The sequence below is a fragment of the Trachinotus anak genome, unplaced genomic scaffold (assembly GCF_046630095.1).
Source record: "Trachinotus anak isolate AG129_WGS33_773 ecotype Australia unplaced genomic scaffold, CSIRO_AGI_Tana_v1 ptg000003l, whole genome shotgun sequence".
Taxonomy (NCBI): domain Eukaryota; kingdom Metazoa; phylum Chordata; class Actinopteri; order Carangiformes; family Carangidae; genus Trachinotus; species Trachinotus anak.
In genome coordinates, this window is record NW_027273854.1 from 5,178,696 (window position 1) to 5,204,647 (window position 25,952).

Sequence of the window (25,952 nt, forward strand, 5' to 3'; positions counted from 1 at the left end):
CCTTCAATTTTAATGGGATAAAATAAGAAAATACAGGCCATATTCAAAATGCAATTATTTTTCCTAATTAGTGTAATAAAAAATGCGTGGCGAGTGTGTCAGTTGGATCATTAAATGTTTCAGTATTAATATTCTGTGTGTTGTGCGGAGTGATACGTCGTGGGGCAGGGGCTCAGGAGAACTCTGGAGTCAGCGTAAACAAACGATAGTTATTGTCGAGCTGCCGCTGCGAGCACAGCCCCGAGCCCCTCGTTGTTAAAGGGTGGGTCAGGCGATCTCACACTTGCTCAATAATCCTGTTACCAGTGGACGGAGTGGTGTAGATCAGTTTTGAGTATTTCTTCGCAACCCATACGCTGATATGCAGTGTTAGTTTTACACTGTTGTATCGTGTTAACAGCTAAGGATAACATAGCTAGCTAACGTTAGCCAAATGTTAACGTTAGTTAGCAAATGAGCGCTATGTGGTTTCGCTCCAAAACTAAACACTTCATCATAAATCATCCATAAAGTGTGAATTCATACGCACTATAACCTACCATAAACGTAACGTTTGAGCACGATAATATTTCAAAGCAATAGCTTCTAGCCAGGACCAGCGAAACGAAAAACGCCATATAGTAGATAAAGCTATGCCAGCTAACGCTAACTAGCTTACGCCACGCTTTAACGCAAAAAAAGTTAATAAACAGTAGCAGTCGATCAATTTCAAACAACTTGTTTCATCATCAATTTGACGATACAACTGAAGTGAACACGCAACAAAGTAAATAAATACCACCACAAGGTACAGACATGGCTAACGTTAGCCATCTGCTAACTAGGCCAGTGTGTATACTGGGTCAGCGTAATTGCTGGAGGGTAACGTTTCCCTAGAGAGTTTTCTATTACAGAATTATGATTAATTTAAACATTTGTAGTACGACTTTCTGTCGGAACGATAAAGGCCACAGTCTGTAAAAACACGTAAAAATATTTAGAAACAGGCTTTGGTCGTATTTATCAGTGACGTAAACCCTCGATGAACTATTTCAGTTTCAGGAAGTAGACCGTCCCTGATCTTGCAAGGCAGCACTGAGGCTTTCCTTTAGTTCACTGCTAGTTACTAAGCTGTAGTTAGGTTTCACACGCCAAACTAACAGTCTAGTCAAACGGTGCCCATGCATTTTCTTCATAACTATTGAGCATTTGTCTGAAATAAACTACTGAAGTAAATTAGTGTTTGAAATGTGACTATCTTGTTATGGAATATAAATAGCTTAATATTGGTTTTGTATTGGTCTGTTCTATTGCACATTCTTACATACATATTGAAAGTTGGTTTGCACACAGTGTCTGTTCACTGTAAAGGAGTAAGTCAATACACTGACTTCATCTTAAATTTTGTATTCTTGACCATATCATATCATATCATGCAAACACATATAATTTCCTCGCAGTTTTCACCAAGCTCTGTGCATCAGTTAATGGAAGAAATTGTTCAGTCTGTGTCCTCATAGGATAACTGGTCTCTCCTTACATTGCTTGTAAAGACTGGGAATCCAGAGGCTTCAAACAACACAGGCCTACTGTTTCTACTAATAGAAGCAGACAGAGTTTCTGCTCTGGCAAATAAGAAAGCTGAGCTGGGAGTCCTTTGAGGAAGAGGTGATATGTTCCAGTTAATATGAAACCTAATGACCATGGAGGTTGAGAAATTATGCTAAGGGTTCCCATATTCTCAAATCAAGGAACGGTGCAGCTACAGAACCAAAGCTGTTCCTGCATAGATCACAGCTTGTGAGGATTAGCAGGCATGACTTAATCTCTCACCCTGTCTAACATGGTTGTTGCTGCAATTGAGAAGAGATGAAAGATATAAATTGTTATAAGCCTACGCATAGCCTTAAAGTGTAAATTTAAGCACTGGCTGACATCCATCCAAACACAGGAGGGTTGTGCTTTTTAGATTTTCATGAAGACAGCAGGTCCACATTGGCGTTTTTTGCAAAGGTGTGACCAGAGAGAGGCTAACACTGGATCTACCAGCTAACACTGGATGCATTAAATGACTAAGTGAAAGAAATATCACTTTAAGCACACTCCACCCACCCCACCAAACCTGTTTATTTGTGTGTGTGTGTGTGCTCACAGTCCTACATGTGGATGGCCGTGGATCAGGGATGATCACATTTTATTCTCTCCCTGACAGGACCGCCCAGCTGGGCTCTGTCCCTTTCAGCTCTCTGTTATAACTCCATTACAAAGACTTAATTGAGTTTCCAGCCAGTGCTCTGGTGTGGGCACCTCTGCATCCAGTCACAAAAACATTTGAGTCTGGCCTTTCTCTCTCATACAGCACATCACCATCTGGATGCATGTGGTTAGCATGCACATACATCCGGCCATAGAAGATGAATTTGACATTACAGAATTGATTGTTGTTGTTGAGATTTCCGCAGTTACTTTAAACCACCAACAGGAGGCGCTGTGCCCCAATTCATTTTTCCTTTTGAGGTAAAGGAGTTTTTTTTTCTGCCTCTGCTCTGTCACCAGTACTTCTGAGGAGAAAAGAAATGTATTAATTCTCACTTGTTTTTCAATTTTTTTTTTGAAACAGTCAATGGCCCAAGTGTCCACACCTCCCCTGGATGAGAGGATTTCAGCCTTCAGATGTCCACCTGATGCTGTGACAGACGGCGAACTGGCAACTTGTGCCCTTCCAGCAGTGGACGTCAATACACAGACAACCATCCACACACCTGTAAGTACTCGTTGGTCAGGCTGTCAGCTGTCTCTTCCACCTTAAATGAGTCACATGGTGGGAAAAACTGAGCCTTTTACCCATAACTCAGGAAAATACCACTCTGTATGCCTTGTTTCTACATCTCTGAACTGAGATCTTTCATAAGAATGAAATAAATGGTGGTATATTCTTCTGTACTGAAGCTCATTTCCCTTGGAGCTCTGGAGACATCATATGAAAGATGTCCATGTCTGCTTCACCACATTTCAACTTTGCACATTTTCATGCAGATGAAAAGCAAAGGTACAGAAATCCACAGAGCTCGGTCAAGATAACATCTGAAGTCGAAAGGACAAAATCACATGACTGCGCAGAGACCTGTGTTCAGAGAGCTTTTCAGGAGTTCAGATAGAGGTGTGAGCAGGTACTAAACGCATGCAGGAGGACTTGACCCTCCCAGGTTCATGTGATTCACTTCGGCTGTGTTCAAGTGAGAGGTGGGGGTGCGTAAAGTGCGCGCCTTGTTTGGAGTCGTATTACGCACTGGCATGGAGAGCAGCGCCGGGGAGGGACTTTTTACATGTGGAGAAGGAATAACTGTCGGGGTCTTTACGGGGCAGCGCAAATCCGCGTTTGCGTGAAGACACCTGTGCTCTCCAGAGTTCGCACCGCCGACCCCGACCCAACGCGGCCAGCTTTGAGCAGCCTGCGCTTACTTTCGCAGGAGTTTCCCGAAAGTTACGGCAATGTTAGGCAGCGGCAAGTCACCGGCCACCAGTCCCAGGGAGCAGGGGAGGAAAGTGGCCGAGAGGACGACGGACCCCATGAGGAGGCTCGGTGAGGAAACCCGCAAAAACCTTTACGCGCAAGTCGAGCTGTTCAAAGTTAACAGTCTGCAGCAGCCCGAGGTAGAAGGACATACAGTAGATGTGTATCTTTAAAGTGAGGAGCAGTGTTTTTCTCCTGCGGTATTCACTGTACCTCAGTGTTCACTTGACTTTCTTGATATGAACAGTTTTCAAGGATTTTAGTCACACTTTATAATCAGAGTTATTTCACCACCGCATTCCTGTAGTGTTTTTAGTAGTAGTATGAGTATAACATGGAGTTAGAGTGATGCCTCTTGTATTTAATAGTGATAAATAGGCTCTTATAATGGCATTCTCTGTATTGTGTGTTATCAATACCATTGCTGGAGTAGTTATTTAAGTAGTAGGCCTATTGTTGCAATATTTGCATTTTCCCTTACTTACTTCAATGAGTCAGTTACTTGTGACCTAGTTGCCTCATATTAACCCAACCTCACTTCATGGAGTGGATTTCTAGAGAAAACAGTGTAAAACAGATATCCAGTAGGTGTCAGTTTGATGGTAATGAGCAGAAAGAGACAGCTCACACACCAAGCAGAGCTGATATGGACAGTGTGTGTGTGGGTGCAGATGAAGCGATCATGTGTTTATGAAGAGCCGTGCTGCTCATTGGCCCACTGGTGTGATTCAAGCTCCTCGCCAATTCCCATCCCATGCAGCCTACTCCCTCTCCGTCTGAAACTGACGGGCCGCTGCCCCTTCACACAAGCCCTCTGAAGCCACGGTCACACCTCGCCCAAAATAGACACCTGCTGAGCAGAGACACAGCACCTGTCAAAACCCCTGAAAAGACACAGGATGACACTGATGATGCGGTAGATACTGTTTGACCCATTTATATCAAACAGGTGTAAAATGTGGTTGCAGTTAGTAATTTAGTGTGAAATTCAGTTGTTTTTTTTCATGTTTCATGCAATGTTAAGAAAACAGCAACACATGAAAATTGAAAAAGCTTTTTAAATAAATATACAGACATTTTTAAAAAATCTGTGCAACATAAAGACTTTTCAAATCAAAACTAACTTGAATACACCTCTTTCATATTTCTTTTTTTGTAACAGATAACCAGTGTTTAGTTTGGCATTCAGGTTACAAAAGATGTCCTGCTCCAAACATTTAATTCGCAAGAGCTGAACTCCTGCGCTGTAATGCTTTTACAGTAGTGTGTGTGTGTGTGTGTGTGTGTGTGTGTGTGTGTGTGTGCGCACAGGGATCCAGACTTCGGCTTTGACACAGCAAACTATGCTGAAACTCTGACACTATGCAGACACTTGTTTAAGCATTACTGTTGCTTGAGTTATGAAACTGTATCTCTCCGCCTGAAAATGTAATGCACAAGTGTCAACGCTATATTTGAGCATCCCGCTAATACTGAATAATGAAGCCAGTTAGGTCACCACCCCGCCCCCGACCCCTTACTGCCATGTGTCGTCATAAATCAGGCAAGTGGCCTTCAACCCACCGTGTCTTAGCAGCTTTTTTTATTCCCACATCAGATGGAAGAAAAGCACATAGTTCTGTCACACAGACTGGAATCATGTGTGTTCAGAGATTTGGTGTCATGTGGTGTCACAGGACTAGTCCCACTTGTTTGTTCAAAGATTTCTCGCTTACTATAAGCCTTTTTCTGACACACAAATGTGGCCTGTGAGCCTGAGATTTGTTAGGTTTCAGACAATGTTATGTTGGAATCAGACAAGCGCACACTGATAATTATATGCGTTGCCACAGAATTCCCCAGGGCATTGTGGGTATGATTTCAGAGAGAGTCCAAGGCTGTCTGCAGTGCTGTTAACTCTGCGGCTCTGTGACAGTGGGACACAGCGGTTGGGTTTGTGTGAGAACAAATAGCTGAAGTGTGTATGCTTTAGATTTGAACAAACAATAGGTTTGGACTTTAGCTAGTATACAGGTTTACAGATTGCACCTATAGACTGAACGTATTTGCTGTGGGAAACAGTCAACAATAATTGTTTTTCTAAAAAGTATGACTAAATGCCTGCAGTTTTTATTGCATTTCATTACATGGCTGTACAAGACACCACACATTCACAAGATCCACAATCCTGCTAATGCATTTTCAAAAAATATAAAGAGCTAAAAAAAAATAGTTAAAGCCAAATTAACACATTACCGCAACCATTTACACATGGTTAAATACAATGGATTTTAGATGCTCTGTGTCTGTGATTGATAATAGTACTTTTTATGCAGCACTAACCCTTCCAAATCTGGGGTCTAATTGAGCCCAAACATAAATAAGTAACATTACTACATGACAGACACAGTGTGCATTGATTTCTCTGACTGATTTGTCAGTGATTTTTTTTTTTTTAATAATTACACTGATTTATGGTTATTTTTGTATTTGTCACATTTATTAAATGTGTACACCCAGTTTGGTGCAAAGGAAAGGGTCATCACTTCAGTACTTTTCTACATATCTGGTTTTGATCAATGGAAAAGAAAACAAAATATTGAAGGAATATTAGATTTGTAGACCTTCATGTCTACTACTACATTCATAAATAACTAACACAACATGTACTCTATCATTATAATTCTGGAGAAAACCGCCTCTTGCCCTATTTTCCTGACTGTTACTTCGAAAAGTGAAATGCATCAAAATCAAACAACCATTCTAGGTTTTGAACATCTGTACACCAGAATATTTAAATCACCGTAGGATGAACAGTTCAAAAGAAAACAGGGCTGAGTTTGCTCTTCTACCAAACCAAACAGCTCACGCAATCTGGTTTCCTGCTGAATATTTTTGAATCTGCCGACCTCAGGAGCCAGAGGAGGAATCTCAGCAACTAAATGTGTTTGACTTCCAAATAAGATAAGTCAGATCATTCAGGATCATACACTAGTTTAATATCTATTTATGTCGTTTATTTAGGTAAAATTCTAGTAGTTAAATGTTAAATTATTTACTGTCTTATTAAGAATGGTCATTATTTCACAATCCAGATAGTAAAGTTGTGATAGCCGTGTCCTCATTGTATTTATGGACTCCTCTCAGTGTGGTCGCATCTTGCTAATTAATGAGCAAATGAATGATGTATCATTCACTGTGAAAGACAAAGAGAATGAGTGACTGAGAGCTTCTTATTTCTAAGTGTATACAGTGAGGCTGCGTGGCTTTTATGCTCAGCTCTGTGCTGTTCAAAAAAAAAAAACTAATTGGCTGTAATTCTGCATTTCAAAATAACACTCAATTTGCCTCTAATCCTTTTTCTGGAGAATCTGTTCTCAGATCAGCCAATGCCACCGAGAGTCACAACTCCAAATTATCTTTTTTGTAAGCTTTCGCCAAAGCATTTTTTAACAACACGCTGGGCCCTGGGTATTAGGAGATGCAGACTGGACTGCCCTACGTCCCGTCTCCTGGGGACAGCTGTGGGACAGAATTGAGAAACTTTAATTGGCCCATCTTCCATTTCATATCAACAGCACCCTAACTTGTCTATCTTTATGCAAGTGTATAATCTTGCTAGCTGGCTCTCATGACAGTTGTTATGCTGAGAGAAACACGAACCATGACCCGGGAGGAGCTGGTATGTGTGTAGCCTGAGTGAAGAGGGCTCATGCAGACACAGTCTATTACTGACCAGCTGATATGGTTATTTACTCATGAGCTTCCTCTCATCTTAGAGGCTCCTCCGCTGCATGCATGTGTTGATCATACCCTTGGAGAAATATGCCTCATGGGATTCATTTGAGTGTTTATTGTTGTCTCACTGCTGATCCAGCAGAGGCCTGTTTTCTTTCCGTTTTTAGCCAGTTGTTCACACATGGAGCTATTTGTTATCCAGCAGTTTTACAGTTCTTCAGCCATGCTAGCATCATGGCTTTAGGATTGGCAATGTCGGTCTGTTAGTCGGTCCACTACTTTGGTCCAGACTGAAATATCTCAATTACTATAAGATGTATTGCCAGTAAAAAATGTATACATGCATTCATGGTCCCTGAAAGATGAATCCTACTTTTCTGTAGCACCATCACGTCAAGCTTATCATTTATCCTGTGAAATGTCTCAACAGTTTCCATATAGCATCGTCATTAAGGGCAAAATTGTGATCTGTCCAGCATTTTGGTTTATGACTAAATCATACCTGCAAAACATTCCCATCAGCCTCAGCTGAACTTTGTGTGTACAGCTAATCAGCAAACCTTAGAATGCAAACACCCTAAGATAGTGAACATGGCAAACATTATATTCACTTAACATCAGCATGGTAGCATTTTCTTTGTGAGCATTTTAGCATTCTGACATTAGCATTTAGCTCAAACCACCACTGTGCAAAGTCACAGAGCTGCTAGAGTTTACTTTTCATTTAGCACCATCATTAGGTCAACTTTTTAATTTGACCGCTACGTTGGTTTACTACCAAACACCTTCAAAACGAATGCCATTCCCATCAGCCTCAGCTGTATGCCTCTGGTGCTACCTAGCAAATGTCAGTATGCTAACTCGCCTAGCTCAGATGGTAAACACGGTAAACATTATAAACATTTTATTTGCTAAACATCAACGTGTTGGCATTGTTAGCATGTTGGCACGCTGACATTAGCATGTAACTCAAAGTATCCCTGTGCCTAAGTCCGGCCTTACAGAGCTGGTAGATTCTTAGTTCAACTTTGTCTTCTCTCTAACATTGCTAATTCTGCTGCTTCTCTATTTTACCCTCTGTGCTGTGTCGCAGCGTTTGCATTAGAATACATCAGCGTGGTTGCTAGCTAGTTGGCATGCAGGGCTTTGACCATGTGAAGAACTGGATGTCAACCAGATTTTCTGCAGGAGACGATGAAAAGAAAACAGGGTGCAGCTCTCAAGAATGAAGAATCATGCCCATCCCTTCCTTTAGACATTTGGCTTTCATGAGCATGCAGTGTATCAAAATGTGAATGTGCCTCTGTTTAAATGGACTGTGATAAACTGTGGATTTGCCCAGACTTGCAGACCTGTGCTCTCTTGCTCCATCCTGGTTAGATTTTAAAACGATGCAGGTAGGAAAGCAAGAATGTGGTTGAGGCCGAAGAGTCAATAATAAAGTGGAGCATTGGGTTGAGTCAGAGGCAGTTAAGGCTTTTTCGGCAGCTTAGTGTGGCCAATGACCTGCAGTTAATCAGGTCCTTGTGCTCTGCGTGTGGGAATGCCTTGCATGTGGTAACAGCTTGGGAAAACAAGGTTGTTATGGATGGAGGGCTGGAAGGGGGATTTCTTTGTGTTCGACCCCAATGGGGAGAGAGTCTCAGCTGCACCCAGTTTCTGGGTCGGGGGTGGGGGTGGTGGGGGTGAGGGCAGTTTCTGTAGTACTGTAGCTTTGGGGGCCCTCTAAGGAACTCTGTCAGCCATTTGGCACTGACAGTATGTGGACTGAGCTGTGATTTAAGGGAAAGATAGAAAGATAAAGAAAGTATTCCAACTGCGTCTGGACAAATCATTGGAACTGAGCAAAGGGGACGACAAACAATAATAATAATTTGAAAAAAGCGAGTTTGTTAAAGATAAAGAGATAACAGCTCTATGAGAGGTCCCATTAATCCCTGCGAAGGATGCTGTTCCATACTGTGTTGTTTTGGTATTTCCTGTTTCCAGCTCCAGCTTGATCATCTGATTGACAAGCACCTGTGCCGGCTTGTGGGCTGAGCCTATATATTTATTTTAATAAATATTCATGCAGTAAACTTCTATCCTGGTGCTGTGTCCGTTATTATGTTCGGTGTCTGAGCCAGCTGTAACATAATAATGGGGGCTCATTCCAATTACAGCTGGCTCGGACACCACACATAATAATGGACACAGCACCAAGGTAGAAGTTTACTGCATGAATAGTAATTGCAGTAGTTGAATAAATGAATAAAAAGCATATACCAAGCACCCCAGAGGTGCTGCTGCAGTAGGGAGGTGAGAGAGAGAAAGCTGAACAAAGGGCTCGACCCACAAGCCAGCACAGGTGCTTTGTTGGCCCAACACCAAAGGGTTAAGGATGTAACTAACAACAGGCTGCAAAGAAGAACTAACATACACTTTGAAATGCACACAGCAAAGCCAGGGCTTCTTTCTCTGGTGCTATAGTTTCTCTGGGACTTTGAGGTATCAGTAAATTTAGCACAAAGAACCTAAAATTCATTAAAACAGCCACATAATAAAAAGCTCTGTCACTAAGAAACAGAATGTGAAAAGACATCTAGCAGGTAATCTTTGAAGTTGATGGGTGTGGGCATTTTTCACTATTTTCACACTTTTTATTACCAAACAATTAAAATGTTCCAGAAAATAATTGCTTGATTAATTGATAATGAAAACTGTAGTTACTGCAAACAATATTTCTGTAATATTCAGAAAAAGTTGAGTGAGTTTTACATTTTGACTCTGGTTTGTACACAGAGATGTCCAGTCAACAGTATTGGATTGTGCCATGAGCCCTCTGTGGCTCTGTCATGTTTGAACCTTTGGAGGTGGAGACTTGACCTGTGTAAACTTTCCACAGTCCAAAGTCAGCAGCAGTTTTGGACCAGAGCTGCTACTAACGATTTTTTTTTTCACCATTAATCAATTAAGTTTGGTCAATAAAATGTCAGAGAAGTGTAAAAAAAAAATCCCTATCATGATTTCCCAGAGGTCAATAGGACATTTGTACTGTTGGTTTTCTCCAATCAACTGAGTACAATGATATATGTAAAAAAAAAAAAAAAACAACAACCGAAACCTCAGGACTAAGAAGCTGAACGCAGTGAAGTTATTCAAGTTCATGGCTTTGTACTTTCTGTGTGACTGTGTGATGGACCATAAAACCTTTCTTGTTATTTTTTTACAAGATATAAATCATACACCAAACAGTACATAGTTACTTGTTTTCATCTTGTGTTGCAGTGAATTCTACACAACTGTATGCTGTGTCCACCATGTGTATACATCCCTCAGGCTCAAGCTTTCATCTTTTATTTTCTCCAGTAACAGGTCTCGATCCTTTCAGTGCTCACAACTAATAATGATGCATGCCTCCGCTCTGAGGGTCTGCATTTTCCTAGAAGCTGTGGTTGTGTCAAAGTAATTTTTGATGAAATTTCCATTGATTGGAACAGCTAGGGAGAACTAGTATGAGCGATAGAGCCAGAAAAACACTTTCCATACTGCAACTGGTTTAACAGCCTCCTTTTCGACTGTCTCTTGGCTCCTGCTCCTGCCCCAAGAGAGAAATAAATCTACAAATTATCATTACTGAATTCCATCTCAGCGTGAACTTACAGTATGGTGTTCATTTTTCTGAGGTCCAGACTGGAAGAAAAAAACACCAAGAGAAACATTACTTTAAGTCACTTTTCAAGACAGCTTCACAGCACAAGCTTTTTCTAAATCACAGGTCATTTTCTCCGAGGTTTGTATATAAAACACAAACTCAGGTTTAGGGTATAAGCAGAAAGCTGTTGACTATATATGTGAAGTCAGTCAACAATGTTTGTTTTCAGGGAAATGTTGCTGTTGATTGAGAATGAGAGTAGTCATTGTTAAAAGCAACACCCACTGCCAGGCTCTTAAAAAAGCAAAAACAATCATGAAGTTTGGTGAAGTGGTTTTTATTAAAAGCAGATGCATCACTGCCTGGCCTCTGATGTTAACCTGACACACAGCAGCAAATAAGTCTTGCGATTTTGCATGTGTTATTTTTGTGATATTGACTCCCAGCATTGTCACAAGATAGTCCGGGAAGATGGGGAGGTATGAACTTCTGATGAACCTCATTACACTCATGTTTGTCATCACAATAAAACACCACAAAACCAGTCAAACTCCACTTCCTGATGACGCAGTGACACATTGTCAAACTGAATCACACTTTTTTTCCCCCATTATAACTTCCCGTTTTGTGTCCAGGGCTTCTGGACAATGAGGACATACGTGTGATGATGCAGGGCTGCAACATGGTGAAAGTTCGCTCCCCGAGGTGGCAGAAGAGCCGAAATCTGCGGCTGCTGGAGGACGGACTCACCGTGTGGTGCGAGTCCACCAAGAGCTCCCGCAAAGCCAAAGCCCAGCAGACATGTAAGTGTGACAGAAACCTGGCTTTAAGTTCAAGGAGGTTTGTTAGTAGAGCTCAGAGTGTGTGTGGGCTGGATAGAGAAGACTCAGGAGGGAGGATTTAAGGTGGAAAAAGTCTAAAAGGAAAAGGGAGTTAGTTATGAGAAGTGAGGTGGTTTAAGGAGCACTGAAAGTGGGAGCAATCATGCATCACAATCACTCCTCTATGATGAAAAGAGGGGAAACTTAAGCATCAGCAGATATAGAGAGAAACCTATCTATAGATCAGCAGGCCTTGCAGTCCAGTCCAGTCGTCTGCAGACTAGGATGTGACTCAGAGCAACCATTCAGCCTGCTTATTGTTCAGAGTTGTTGGGCTGTTCTATCTTGGCTCTACCTCATGCACTTTCATCTACTCTGCCTTATTAAAGGGGTCAATTGTTTCCTCGGTGAGCGAGGAGACTAATCACGGGCTCTGTAGCCCTGCTGACTACTGATCAGGTCTAATTTATGTGCCAATTCAAAACAAACAAATAACTAGACGTGTGAAGAGACAGAGACAATATGCTGGATCTGTTCTGCTGTGCTAAGGTGGCATGTGAAGTGTGAATCAGACAGTGGAGTTGGCACGAGCTCAGTGATGACACCAGTTCCCACAATGAAAGTGAACTCGGGACAATTGGTCTTATCTCATAATGAGGGTATCATTTTTAATCTTAAGGTATTTTACCCAAAACTCTTTGTCTTTTTTTTATACACATGATTTACAAATGTGGTGAAAGATGAATTTAAAGGCGGAAAATACATCAAATGGTCAGTTCACCCAAATTGCAAAAAAATAACATTCCTACTTACCACTGATGGTATGAAGCAATGCAGATAGCTTCAGTTTTATTTGCCAAGTTTTTGAAATCTCTGCAGCTGAGAGTTTTTCCATCACCCCGGTTTCACTGGGGCTGAATTGGATTTTGTTTGTGGTGCATAAAGCACAGAATTTCATTTGAAAAGCTCAATAATGCTGTGCCTCTGGGACTGGTAAAAATGCTAGAAGAGCTTTTGTTGTCAAGGAACATTCAAGATTGTATGTGATCAATGGTTAACCCTGATACTAAATAAAATTAGTTAAAAAAAAAAAAAAAATGCTCAACCTTCCCAGAAACAGTGTTCAGGTTACTCAGAATAATCCACTGACTTCACTGTGGGCAGTTTTTAGGGGTGGGTAAGTGGGAAATTTAGATTTATTAATAATTTGGCTGAACTGACACTCCCATAAACCCATAAAGATTAGACCCATAAAACACCACCCACTGGTTGTTTGGGATGTATCTGTCTTGTGATAACATATGTATTGGGGGAAGCACATGGTTCCCTTTACCTTACCCTGGCCACAGAGTGGGAGTCAGCAGTGACAAGCCGGTTTAAAATCTTCAGATGGGAAGAAAAAGGGAAACAATGCAAAAAGAAGTTGGTTTATAGTTTTGTTTTTTTAAATCAGAAAACAGAGACAAAAATTAGGCAGAAACCAGCACAGGTTTTAAATGCAGTTTGCTTTAACAGTAGGCAGGCTTAAAGTCGGCTGAGAATGCACTGAAATTGTTTTCCCATTAACTTGTGCATCTATAATGAATACATGACTTTTCCTCAAGTTTCTAGTGGGCAGAAGAAAATTTGATGTATTTGACTAAAAATTATGCATTTTCACAAAATTTTGGACCACTAATTTTTCCAAGAGGAAAAGTAAACAAATCTGCTCACTGATGAAGTAATCCTTCAGAGTTTCCTAAGAGATTGCACTGTGCACAAGACAAAATAACACTGCCCTTTCTCAGTTGCTACAGTATGCTCACTTTCTCAGTGGATTCCTGCCTCTGACTTATTTTCTCTGACACTAAACATTTTTCAGAGCTTATCAGCTGTGACAACTGTAATTCTTGGCAGTTTGACAGATTTTCTCCCTGGTTCATTTCTGCAGGAAGGATGTCAGGATACTCTATCAACTTGTTTTCAGTCGTTTTATTTAACACCAGCCTTCAGACACACCTGCAGGTTAAACTGGGCTCATGAAACACTTTTATGGCTGATTAACTCTGGAAGACTCACTATAAATGGACCTGAAAACACTTGCTAGCCTAGCAACAGTAAGCCTACAAACGATTCTTAATGCAACGCTCTGTGAAAAACCATAGTTACACTTTTACTCTATTTAAACATAATATTTAATGTAATGAACACCTAATTGAGAACCTCTACTTTTTCATAACCTAATTCTTATATATAGACAGAGTGGCAGGTCACTCTCAGCATAGTTTTTTCCATTCGTTCATGAGGCACTGTGACTAAGTCTAACCTTGTGTTACCATGCAAACTCCAGGACGCTATTTACAAGGTGAACCACAAAATTAGTTCTCATAGATTAAAATGACAAGCTGTTTAAATGCTGTTTTGTGAAAGTAATTGGTGATTTAATATTCCCCCCTCTGGAGTATTTAAGGCATCAGGCATGAGGCTAATAATGAAACTGTTTATTCTCAGTGAGGAAGTAGTGGTGACAGGAGAACTTGATGTACATTTAATTTAATATCAGGACTCACTCATCGTTCATTTTCAACTGCACCCTTTGTTTTAAACTGTGAATCACTTACCAGCTGCAATGGGACGTTGAATCCAGGTGGAGGACACATATCTTGTTAGTGCTCGTTGTTACAGCCTCTCAGAGTTACACCAGTGAGCTAAATTACAGGGTGACAAATGTCTGGAAGAGTAAATAAAACAGGAAGACAGACTACAATAATATATATGCTGAGGAGATGGTGGTTTAAGAGCAACAAATAAGCTCTTGTAACCTCAGCAGAGGCATTTCATGCCTCATATTTTCTTTGTTGACGCAGCAGGTATATAAACAAAAGATTAAATCCTGGGGAAAGGTGTGAGGGCGTTTATTGAATCTGAAATTTACACTGCATTTCAAATTTTTGCAGCTAAATCTCCTTTTGTGATGAAGATTTCATGAAAGGGGGCTAAAGGTGGAGACGTGCTGTAGATCAGTCCTTGCCTGCAGCTCTCCGACCTCTGCTCTGTTTGTGCTCTCCATCCTGATGTTGGAATGCAGCCTAATGCTAACCCCCGCTAGCCTTAACAGAGTGAGTGGGCAGGCAGGTTTGTGGGTCAGCGGGTGGTGAAGGCCATCTTGATTGTGCTGCAGTCGTGCCAGGAATACGAGTTGCAGTGTGTAACACTTCTTACAATGATGACAACAAGCTGTGTGAGCACAGGGCGACCACTGCAGCAGACAGACACTGATAATGCCACATGGGCAGGCTGCTGAGTGTATCTGTGTGTGTGTGTGTGTGTGTGTGTGTGTGTGTGTGTTTATGTGAGTCCTGGATGGAGTCTTGGCTTGGTTCCTCTTTTCCAAGCTCTTCTCCAGGTCCAGTGTGATCTGACACCCGCAGGTCTGAGTCTTATGCTCGGAGGCACTTGGCATTGAATACAGCACTTAGCACTTCTGCTGTTCTTCTCTGCCCATGCAAACACATACATGTTACTTCTGCCGTGTCTCTGGGATAAACACAAAAGGAGGAATGTGGAGTAATTTTGAAGAGGTGGACAGCAGAGGCTTTTATGACCTCCAGAAAGAGAATGAGGCTATTGTCAGAGTGGACGTTGCTTATTGCCCGACTGAGTGATCGCTGCACTGCAGGCATCCCAGAGCAGAAACAGACGACCTCCTGTGCACAACAAAGTTGTTGTGTGAGGATCATTTAGGAGCCAGTGTGTGTGTGTGTGTTTGGCTGTCGTTTCTGGGCAGAGAGTGTTGCCCAGACTCACAGCTATGCAAATATGAGATAAACAGATCACAAAGTTGTAAATCACACCCTTGTGGAACCCGTGACTCCACAGACAAAATCAGACCCAGATTAAAACCCCAACTGGAGGAAGTATATATATTTGCAGAGTGGTGCCCACTTTACCTTTAGCAGATGAAGAAAGGCTGAAAAGTGTTTAGTAACTGACAGGAAAGCCAAACTCCGAACCACTCAGCGGATTAATGTGAAATTGGTGCAGGCATTTATGGTCCCAAGAGGATGAATCCTTTTTCATTTTTACCTTTGGTTAAAGTCTGTGACAAGTGTTTATTATGTTAACCCTTAATCTGCCAATTACAGCTTTGATCACTTGATTAATCAATATGTCTATGAAACATCAAAAAGTGGTGAAAAATAAAAACAATTAAATTACCAGCAAAAATTTGGCATTGTTAGTTTGAAAAATGGGTGAAACAAGTAATCATCGATCAAAATAGTTGCCAGTTAATTTCATTCCATTAATGAATCCATTAATAGATGCAGCTCTACTTTGGTTTATAATCTAAATTCCTGCAAAACTAACAACAGTTTATCAGTCTCAGTTGTACTTTGTGTTTACTGCTTATTAGCCAATGTTAGCATGCTAATATATGGAACTAAGATTGGTAAACATAACACCTGCTTAACCTGTGGCCTGATGACCCCATTTATGTGCAGTCGCCTGAAAATAATGTACCCAGAAATAAAAGGTTAAAGTTCTTCAGTGCTTTGGATGACAGTCACAACCCTGGTCTCCTTTGAAATGTTACTCTTTGATTTTACAACGAAAATAACAGAATGAATAGAAGAGATGCTGAATAAAAGTTACAGAGCCACAAACATGGCTTATTTATTTATTCATTTATTTTCAGGATCAGGATTCTCAGAATCAGGAGAGTTAAAGCTTTCAGACAATATATAATTTGTCATGGTGGTGTGAACATTGTGTTTACTACATATTGAAACACACCTAAAGAAGGGCGGTTATGACTGAAACCAAGAACACAGGAGGAAAGGACCCAAATGCAGACACAAAAGCAGGATGAAGTAGTGAAGTTGCTCCTCATGAAAAAATAACAGGCTTAATGGCTGATGGGATGACAAGCAGGCAGGCAAGCAGGAACGAACATGTGGCGGGCACAAAGGAAAAACACTAAGGAACCAAAACCAGGAACAGAAACATGAGGAAACACTAGGAAACAGAGGAAACTCACAAAGAACAAAGGAAGGGGAAAAGAGAAATTATTATGTGCAGGAACCACTTTGAGATAATAACCAGTATAAAACCCATTAGAGGGCCTGGTCTTGGACCAGAGAGCACAAACAGAAGGTATAGCTTTCACCCGCTGGTCAGTCTGTGTGCTGTAAGAGCCATAAAGCTGCAGGTTATAATGATCTTGTTGAGAATCCCGCTCAGTTCAACTGTATAACGTGATATATTTTACAATTGCATTGCTGTGTCGCTCTCCTTAGTGGGATTTATGTTTCCCTAAAAACACCTCACACTTGACCTTTAGCAGCTTGTGTTGTTGTCCAGACAAAGCTGTGTTTACTCAACAACACCAGAACATTTTTAGCCCTAACTCTCCTTCCCGTTCTTCTCCTCTCCTCCCTTAGTCGCTGTGACGGAGGTGGAGTGTGTGCGTGAAGGCTGCCAGTCTGAGGCACTGAGGCGCCTGTCTGGGTCGGTGCCGGACAACCGTTGCTTCACAGTGGTCTTCAGGGGAGCCAGGAAGAGCCTGGACCTGCTGTGCCCCAGTGAGGGTGACGCCCAGCGCTGGGTGCGGGGGCTCCGCACTTTAAAGGAGCGAGTGGCCAACATGACTCAGAAGGAAAAACTGGACCAATATCCTGCCCAATTTCCAATATGTTAGAATAAATATGGTGAATAAAAATAGCAAAGCTGAGGCAGCATTGCTATGTTGACTGACTCTGCTGTCACATGTGCCATCCCACGTCCACAGCATAGCTAAGGTGAGCAGTAATGACTAGATAAAAAAGCTCTGTCTAAATATAGCAGGACTATCACTGTTAATTAGAATCCCTCACAGCCAGAAGATAATATGAGTGTAGGTATCAAGTAGTGTATAACATTAAGATGGTCCCTCCTCCTCTCTTTATTTCTGACACATTTTAGTTTTATGAACTTATAAATCATCAGGGACATTATCTTGTTAATGCAATCTTGTTATCTTGTTCATTAGGTTTCGTACTGTAGACTGCCAGTAGCCTAGGTGATGTTTATCTTGCACAGTTCGAAGTGTGGGTTTGCTGCATGTGCAGGTGACGGTGAAGTAAAATTAGTCTCTTGTTGCTAAGACATTTTTATGCAGTTACATTATATTCATTTGGCAGATGCGTTTGTCCAAAGGGACAATTGCCTTCTACCTGCATAGAAACAAGAGCTAGATGTTACTAAACGTGTAAATGAAGGAGGTGGATAATGCCTGTCACTATATGGGGCCAAACATCTGCATTTTGGTTTGTTTATAGTTTAGTGCAAAAGCTGAAACTGTCGATGGGTGAAATTTTTGAACCTGAATTGTGGAAAGGATCTGATTTAAAGGCTACTCCACCTTTTTAGCATTGCGCTCCTACAACAATGTCAACTCACAATGGACAGTTTTCAAAAAAGGATCCTTCCATCTCAAAAACTGGTGCCTCCATTACCCACAATGCAACTTTTACTTCCCAACAGCTGTCAACAGACTTTTATGTTAAATCAGTTGCATTCCCGTTAAAATGTGACTTTTCTTTGTGCCTGTTTGCATACATTTAAGGTCAGTAGATGTTTATTAGAACATCCTTCAATCACAGGTAGAGAGTCAAAGATTTTACTGGCACACAGTGAAACAATAACCCTTTTAAGTGGTGAGGGAACGTAAGAAAAAACCCTAAACAGTAGGTCGCAAGTGGGCAATAAAAAAACTGACACAAAATGACAGAGCAAAGTGTGTGATATTTCTCCTGACGACAACACCCACATAAAGATGCACAATCCGACTAGGTATAAGATTTGAGTGTAATGCTGCACATTATGAAGCCCAAAGCTAAAGTCTTTAGCCATAGTCTGGTTTTATTCCTTAACTCCCTCCACTTGGATCCGAGGCTACCTGAGGCGAGCGGATCAGAACCAGGACGGCAAGATGAGCTACGATGAAGTCAAACGGCTGCTGCAGATGATCAACATCGACCTGAGCGAGCAGTACGCCCGCTGTTTATTCAAGGTCAGGGTCGTGTGAGTTTTTAAGTACCTGTGCCTAATCAATGCGATATGTAATTCACATGAGCTGAATTCTGAAAGATCAGAGTGTGAGAAGACTGAGAGGAGAAGCACAGAGATGGAGAGTTGGTCATATTTCTGCTTAGTTAGGGTTGGATCACTGTCATGCCTCTGACACTCCAGAGTCCAGAGTCTGTGTTCAATTACCAAGCCAGCGGCAAGCCAACCACTAGCCCCCCTCCTCATCTTTATCCCCTCCTTCTTATCTATCCCACAACAAGTCAAGAGCCAGTTATTTCTTTATTGTGGGGGATTACTGCCTGCTATGTCCCTCAGGCTCTCTGTTACAGCTGAACTGTTGGTTTTTATGCTCCTTCCCGATGCAATTTGCAAATACTGACCCTCCTCAGAGAACTGTATTTTTAATGTAAGTGTGCACAGATGGATTGAATTATTATAGAGATGCTTTGCCCACAGAGAGTTTGAAACACTCCCAAAATAAAAGCACACTCTGTTTGATATGTGTCTATCTTTCTCTCTGTGCGTCCAATTGTTTGTCTTTTTTTCAAACCCATCCCTCTCCCCTGTGTCCCAGAGGTGTGACCGATCCGGTGATGGCCGTCTGGATCATATAGAGATTGAGGAGTTCTGCAGGGAGCTCCTGCGGCGGCCCGAGCTGGATGCAGTGTTCAGACACTATTCGAGTAATGGCTGTGTGCTCTCCACCGCTGAGCTGCGCGACTTCCTGGGAGACCAAGGCGAGGACGCCTCGCTGAATCATGCTCAGAGCCTCATACACACCTATGAGCTCAATGAGTGGGGTAGGTCCTGAAAACAGTCATTAAAGGACTGAAAGGAAGAGCCCACAAAATCTTCATACAAACACTGTGAATGTCCCTAAATAGTGATTTAGCCTGTATCCATTAAGTGTTTGCTATTTTAAACACTGAGGCAAAATCCTGAGCAGTGAGAGTGGTTTGTTTAAAGGAAGAAGTAAAGAGTTAGCATGAGTAATAATAACCGCAGCCGCAGTACAGAGACAGTTTAAATTCAATTATGCCTAAATAAATAATAAACATGACTTTGTTTTTTCCTTGACTGTTAAGCTCAATTCCTGTGAGAAAGGGAAGCTGTGATTTAGTATAAACCTTCTCATGTGTCAGCCCTCTGCTCTAGTCCTGGTTTATGTTGTTTAAACCCTTTAATTTAATGCTGCCCCCTATTTACCTCCGACGTCGGATGTAGAAGCTGGGAATGATATCCCACTGAAGCAGACCACGTTCCAGTACAACAAACCAGAAGCATGTTATTGTTCGTGCTTCCTTGTTGCTGTTATTGTCAGCAACACAAGTTGATTACAATGGAGCACGCTAAACTGTAGCAACAACAGAAGTTGGACAGATCTGTGTGCACGACTGATTTAATGAGACACAAATAAAACAGTTCTAACAAACAGTATTTTACTGCAGCTTTCATTTCTGTTGAACAGCCATCTTGGATTTTGAGGTAGGGGTTTTTGACCTGACTTTCCGAGTCTGAAATCTGACTTCAGGTAGTGTTCCAGTTGAAATTTCTTGGAACTCAGGACTTCAAGTGGAACGCACCAAAACTCTCTCCAGTTTTGCTGGTAAACCTGTTAAAAAACACTTTGCCATTTATTGCAGCTCAGAAGAACCTGTTCATGACCCAGAACGGTTTCACCATGTACATGCTGTCGCTGGAGAACGACGTGTTTAACCCCGACCATGCCAGAGTCTATCAAGACATGAGCCGCCCCCTGGCCCACTACTACATCTCCTCATCGCACAACACCTACCTTACCAAGGACCAAGTCACCAGCGCCAGCAGCACAGAGCCGTACATCAGGTACTCTGACGCTGATCCATCAAACACCTCTTCATGTTTTCTCAATCTTCCCAGAAAGCTCCTCACAGTGATCGCCACGTTAAGGTTGTGTCTGTTGCTGTCAGGGCTCTGAATCAAGGCTGTCGCTGTGTGGAGCTGGACTGCTGGGATGGAGATAAAGGTGAGCCTGTCATCTACCACGGCCACACTCTCACCTCCAAAGTGCCCTTTAAGGAGGTAATTGTAACCATCGCCCAGTACGCCTTCAAGGTAAGAGACACTTGATTTGTTGTTGATCTTTTTCTGGTGTAAATCCTCGGCTATGACAGTCTGCATGCTGCTCCTCCTTAGTGATAATGAAATAAGTGAGAGGTCAGTCAGTAAACAAATCCAGATCTTGCCTTCACAGCCTGCTGCACTTCTTGTGGTTGCATACTTGGCTCCTAGGCAACCCTGTGGTCTTTTGGTTTTGACATACATATAGTATTACACTGTTAGGTCCTGCTTTTCTATTTTGTGATCTAATTGCGTTTTAATGGCTCGGCATAAGAGTTTTCCCGTGTCTCCTCCCTGCAGGCCTCCCCATACCCTCTAATTCTATCCTTGGAGAACCACTGTTCTGTGGAGCAGCAGGCTGTGATGGCCAGACACCTCCGCACCATCCTCGGCAGCAAATTGCTTACAAAGCCCCTCAGTGACAACCCGCTGAAAGATCTGCCTTCTCCCGAGGTACAAAACACACACACACACACACACACACACACACACACATAGCTGGATCCTTTTTCAAAGACCCCTGGCTGTCTGGTTTTCTAATTAAGCAATTTGTTCCAATGACCTTCGCTGCAGGAGCTGAAGGGGCGGATTCTGGTAAAAGGGAAGAAGCAGATTCCTCACCTTGGCCAGCTGGGCAAGACAAGCAGCTGTGCCAGCTTCTCCTCAAGCTCTGAAGATGAGCTGGCGGGCAGCAATAAGAACACACCCAAGAAGGATCCCGCGAAGGTCAGTTTAAGAAGACGCGTCATTAAGCCCAGGAAGCCAAATGTTTGGTAATCAACCAATTTTCTTTTATGTTTGCATTTGCCATCCCCAGGTCTCTTCTAAACTGAGCCCTGAGCTATCAGCCCTGGTGGTGTATTGCAGGAGCGTCCCTTTCCGTGGCTTTGAAAATGTTTCTGAAAAACCACCAAATGAAATGTCCTCCTTCTCTGAAAGTGAAGCCCTCAGGCTCATCAAAGACTCGGGTACAACGATGCAAATAATTGCATCTTGACATTCGAGAGAGAGAAAGTCAAAAAGATTTTATCACATTGCTTTCCTGCAGCCAATTTTACAGAAAATATAATCACCCTCCAGTGTATCACGGTATGTGGGTTTTTTTTCTCTTTTCTCATTTGCAGGAAAGCTTTTTGTAAGACACAACAGCAGGCAGCTGAGCCGGATCTACCCCTCCGGCCAGCGCCTCCAATCATCCAACTATGATCCTCAGGAAATGTGGAATGGCGGCTGCCAGATGGGTTAGTACTCCAGCCTGGAAGCTAGGATGCTTTTCTGATGGCAGCAAATGAAGTCAATTCATTTGAAAAACATTACGTGGCCAATAAGAGCCAAAGAACTGTTATACTGACTCTCATTTCTACAAATTGCGGCCACATCAGAACACATTGATGTCACTGGCCGCTGATTCATTGACCATAATTCAGTGCTCACTGATGCTGAAATGCGTTCTGTTAACGTGTTTGTGATCAGGCTTGCTGTGTAACTGACTCCACTCTCCTCTTTGTGCTGTGCAGTGGCTCTGAACTTCCAGACACCAGGGGAGCAGATGGACCTGAACCAGGGTCGTTTCCTCCCCAATGGTCGCTGCGGATACGTCCTAAAACCCAGCTTCCTGTGCAGCCCCACGAGTAACTTTAATCCAGAGAACACGGGAGGAGGCCCCGGTCATGTCCCCACCCAGCTGACTATAAGAGTGAGTGGTAACCTATTGAGTAACAGGTTCCCATCCTACACAGCCTGTTCAAGGTGGGAATGTTGTGTGTTCTGTATAAAGGGTACAGACATGGAACGGGGGAACATTGTCTTAAAAATCACACACGGGAGCGGCGTCATGGCGGCTTTGTTTGGTTCAGTGTAAACAAGCAAAGGCGGCATAATGAAGGGTCCTCTTAACAGCAACACAACAGGATCTCTATTTAAAAAGGGGCCAGTGTTAAAGAGCCCCTGCTTTATTGGTACTTATAATTTGATGTAACATGTGGGAGTGTGTTATTATCTGACACAGAGCACAGTTTTAAGCTTTTTGACATATTACAATCCAATTTCGAGATGCGTTATTTTCCTGGATCCAAATCTTCATATGCTTCATATGTTTGCAATCTGTTTGCCTAATGTTGTAGTATATTGTCAGGATTTCTGTCCACTTTGTACATACAACATCTATTGTGTATGTCTCTGCCCTAGAAGAGGGATCCCTCCTCTGTTGAGGAGGGGATTTCTTCTTTTTTTTATTAAGGGTTTAGACACGGGATTTTATGTACTCTACAGACTATAAAGCCCTTTACAAATGTAGGATTATAAAAATAAAATGACCTTGACTTGACTTCAATTACATTTTGCTCGACAGATAATATCTGCACAGCAGCTGCCAAAAATCAACACAGAAAAGGCGAGCTCCATTGTGGATCCACAAGTGTGGGTGGAAATTCATGGAGTGGCTATCGATAATACACGAGACAAAACACAGCGCATTGACAACAACGGTAATTTTGACATTTCATTAAAGTAAAAACCTTATATGTTGAGGGGATGTTTTAAGCAGAGATATGATACCTTTATTCCTCATACATACTTGCTTATAATTGATTATTCCTACAGAACACTGTAATGCTGTAATGACTTTTATGAGGCGAAAGGCAACACGTAATATCCATGAGCTCCTTTGTACCTGATTCTGTGCAGCAGAGATCTCTGACATATTTTTGTAGGAGCTTTTCCTGTCCAGCGCCATGATTAGTTTGTTTGAAAGGTACAATACTGGATGATCTATTTACAGCTCTTGTGCGCCCTCTACAGGTTTTAACCCACGGTGGGACTGCACCCTGAGCTTCCAGCTGCAGGTCCCTGAGCTGGCCCTGGTGCGGTTTGTAGTGGAGGACCATGACCACACTGCCAAAAATGACTTTGTGGGGCAGTTCACTTTACCGTTCACAAGCCTGCGCACAGGTGCTCATAAAAATCTGCCGTACGTATTTTAAAACAGCCACCGCTGCTGCCTGCTTTGTGTAATGTGTGTGCTGCATTCTTTTTTTCCCAGGTTATCGACACGTTCACTTGTTAAAGGCAGATGGTTCCAGTCTGTCCCCCGCCACGCTCTTTATCCACGTCAAAGTGAGCCGCAAAGGAGTTCCCATCAAAACTGTGTCCGAGCGTATGGCCATCGCCAAAGGCACGGCGTGATGTTCACCTGAACCAGATAGAAAGCTGTATATTCTCACAACAAAGGGCTTTGGAAAAAGAGCTCTGACTGTGAGGAGAAACTGATGCTGCTGCTGCTGTTGCTGCTGCCAGCCCGTCTTCCGGTCCAGACCTCAAGTGGCCCAATTTACACTGAGCCACTTACCAATGCAGGACGAAAGATGTTGTTTATCAGAGATGAAGAGGCATGCCGGCTCTCAGCAAATGAATCGCCTCGGGCTGGATAATGAATCCATGATAACACTGTGGGAGTATCTGGTCTTATCAGTGCTGAGTGCTCTGAAAACAGGGCGCTGAGGACCGTGCTTCATGAAACACACTGATATGGGACTCTTTTAAAAATGAAGTTAAATATTGTTCACTCATGTAGGATAGTATTCCATATACATGTTGGACAGAGTAAAAGATGCATTTCATCATCATCAAAAATGTCATCTATTTTTGTTCAAGAGACATTTTAACATTTTTATTTGTCTTAAATGTATTTGGCTCTAACTTATAAAATGAGGAGAGTTTAACAAAAATAGCTTTTACTTAATGAAGGATCTCAAAAGTGCTCTTAAACGGAATCCAAGCATGACTAGCTGTGATTAAAAAATTATAAATATTGTTTTAGAAATTAATGTTCCAGCTCTAACTGTGATGTAATACAGATGCAACAACATGTCAGTGATCGCCACGGGTTGTGTAGTGATGGTTGAACAAATGTTCAAATAGTTAGTCTTACTTGTTTTTCGAGATACTCTTACTTGGGCACCTTGAATTTCTCTCAGGAGAAAGACTTTATTTTCTGAGACAAATGACACTATACAGTATTTCCAAAACTTATGAATGAACTTGAAATATTAATAGCATTACCTTGCAGATTTACCTACCTGTTTACCTTTGCTCTTAAAAATTGTAATGGTTGTATTTGCTTAAGTAATACTTCACACGTTAAAATAATGTGTTTAGTCAATTTGTGTGACTTCTGCAGATATTTGCATGTTGGCTCTTTGCCTCTTTTCTAATGACCACCTTGCAGTATTATATTTTTGTTGCTAATTCTTGTCTTTACTTTATGATCTAGTAAATTGTGGTTAAACACTAATTGCAACTATCAAAGACAACCAGCATAGTACTCCAGGCTATAGTGAATCATTTAATACAAGGAGGCTCCCTGATAATAAAACGGTTCAGTAATGAAAGGTGCTGCACATGGATTACTGTAATAACAGTTTATGTGACCAGGATGGGTTTCAATAATAACTCCGGTGTGTAACAAATGGTGAATGCAGTCTGACTTTGCAGTGTTAAAGCTTATGGCCTATGTCATGTGGAAGGCAGTTGGTATTATGTATTATGTATACAAGAGAAAATGCTGTTTTCATAAAAGTACTAACCACACATCACTGTGAGACCTTTTGTTGTTGTTTCGGCAAATGCTATTGAACAGAGAGAGACTGTGTGTGCGTGTTGTAACAGAGAGCTTTAGCAATGGTTAATAAATCATTCTATTTTATCAATAAGAATGTATTTTGGGTTGCCAGGTTGTTAAAAATCCAATTGGCTGGTGTTTTTATTTAGTAATAATGCAGATATGAATGTTGGTAAGCCATAAACAAATGTCCCTCACACTCTAATACCATCCATCACCTCTGTAGGTATAAATGTGAACAAGTCATCATAAAGTCTTTGGTAATAAATGTGAATTTGTTGGGGGTTATTTTCAGTGGTGGACTAATACACGTTCAGTGCTCTGGTGAGTATTTACAGCAGCAGGACCTTGTATTAAGGATTGATTCAAAATAAACTGTCCGTGTTCACTGTAATGAAGGAACATGTCACTGAGTGCAACAGTGTGGCTCGTTGATGTGTTTTTGATAGCTTTCTGAACAACAGGGCTCTACAACAGGAATGAGATAATATCAAAGGGGTAAACATTAATACTGAACACAGC

At 41.8% G+C, this 25,952-nt stretch overlaps 2 protein-coding genes across 4 annotated transcripts in view; one reads left to right on the forward strand and one right to left on the reverse strand.

Annotated features, from left to right (window-relative positions):
* Positions 1-18,971, reverse strand: part of rpl19 (ribosomal protein L19) — a 198,000-nt gene extending 179,029 nt beyond the window's left edge. Inside the window, exon 1 of the mRNA XM_071468705.1 lies at positions 18,967-18,971. The gene's annotated coding sequence lies outside the window, so the exon portion shown is untranslated. The remainder of the gene's footprint in view (positions 1-18,966) is intronic.
* On the forward strand, positions 83-25,677 carry plcd3a (phospholipase C, delta 3a). Of its 3 annotated transcripts, none has more exons than XM_071468456.1 (16): positions 83-262; positions 2,600-2,743; positions 11,480-11,647; positions 17,086-17,314; positions 18,566-18,695; positions 19,287-19,512; positions 20,356-20,557; positions 20,662-20,806; positions 21,113-21,265; positions 21,386-21,538; positions 21,630-21,780; positions 21,937-22,053; positions 22,330-22,508; positions 23,163-23,298; positions 23,612-23,761; positions 23,853-25,677. In XM_071468456.1, exons 3-16 carry the CDS (start codon positions 11,509-11,511, stop codon positions 23,993-23,995), a joined length of 2,253 nt encoding a protein of 750 aa, XP_071324557.1. In that variant the 5' UTR covers positions 83-262; positions 2,600-2,743; positions 11,480-11,508; the 3' UTR covers positions 23,996-25,677. The 3 variants fall into 3 exon arrangements, with proteins under 3 accessions (XP_071324557.1, XP_071324565.1, XP_071324548.1); XM_071468464.1 differs by lacking the exon at positions 83-262 and adding an exon at positions 2,148-2,496; XM_071468447.1 differs by lacking the exons at positions 83-262; positions 2,600-2,743 and adding an exon at positions 2,982-3,562.
* Positions 25,678-25,952: the final 275 nt, after the last annotated feature.

Bases quoted from the DNA above. Each gene is read 5' to 3' on its own strand.
- plcd3a (XM_071468447.1), top strand. From the start codon at position 3,472: ATGTTAGGCAGCGGCAAGTCACCGGCCACCAGTCCCAGGGAGCAGGGG. The intron at 11,648-17,085 runs GTAAGTGTGACA...CTCCTCCCTTAG, and splicing joins AGCCAAAGCCCAGCAGACAT to TCGCTGTGACGGAGGTGGAG. The intron at 19,513-20,355 runs GTAGGTCCTGAA...CATTTATTGCAG, and splicing joins CTATGAGCTCAATGAGTGGG to CTCAGAAGAACCTGTTCATG.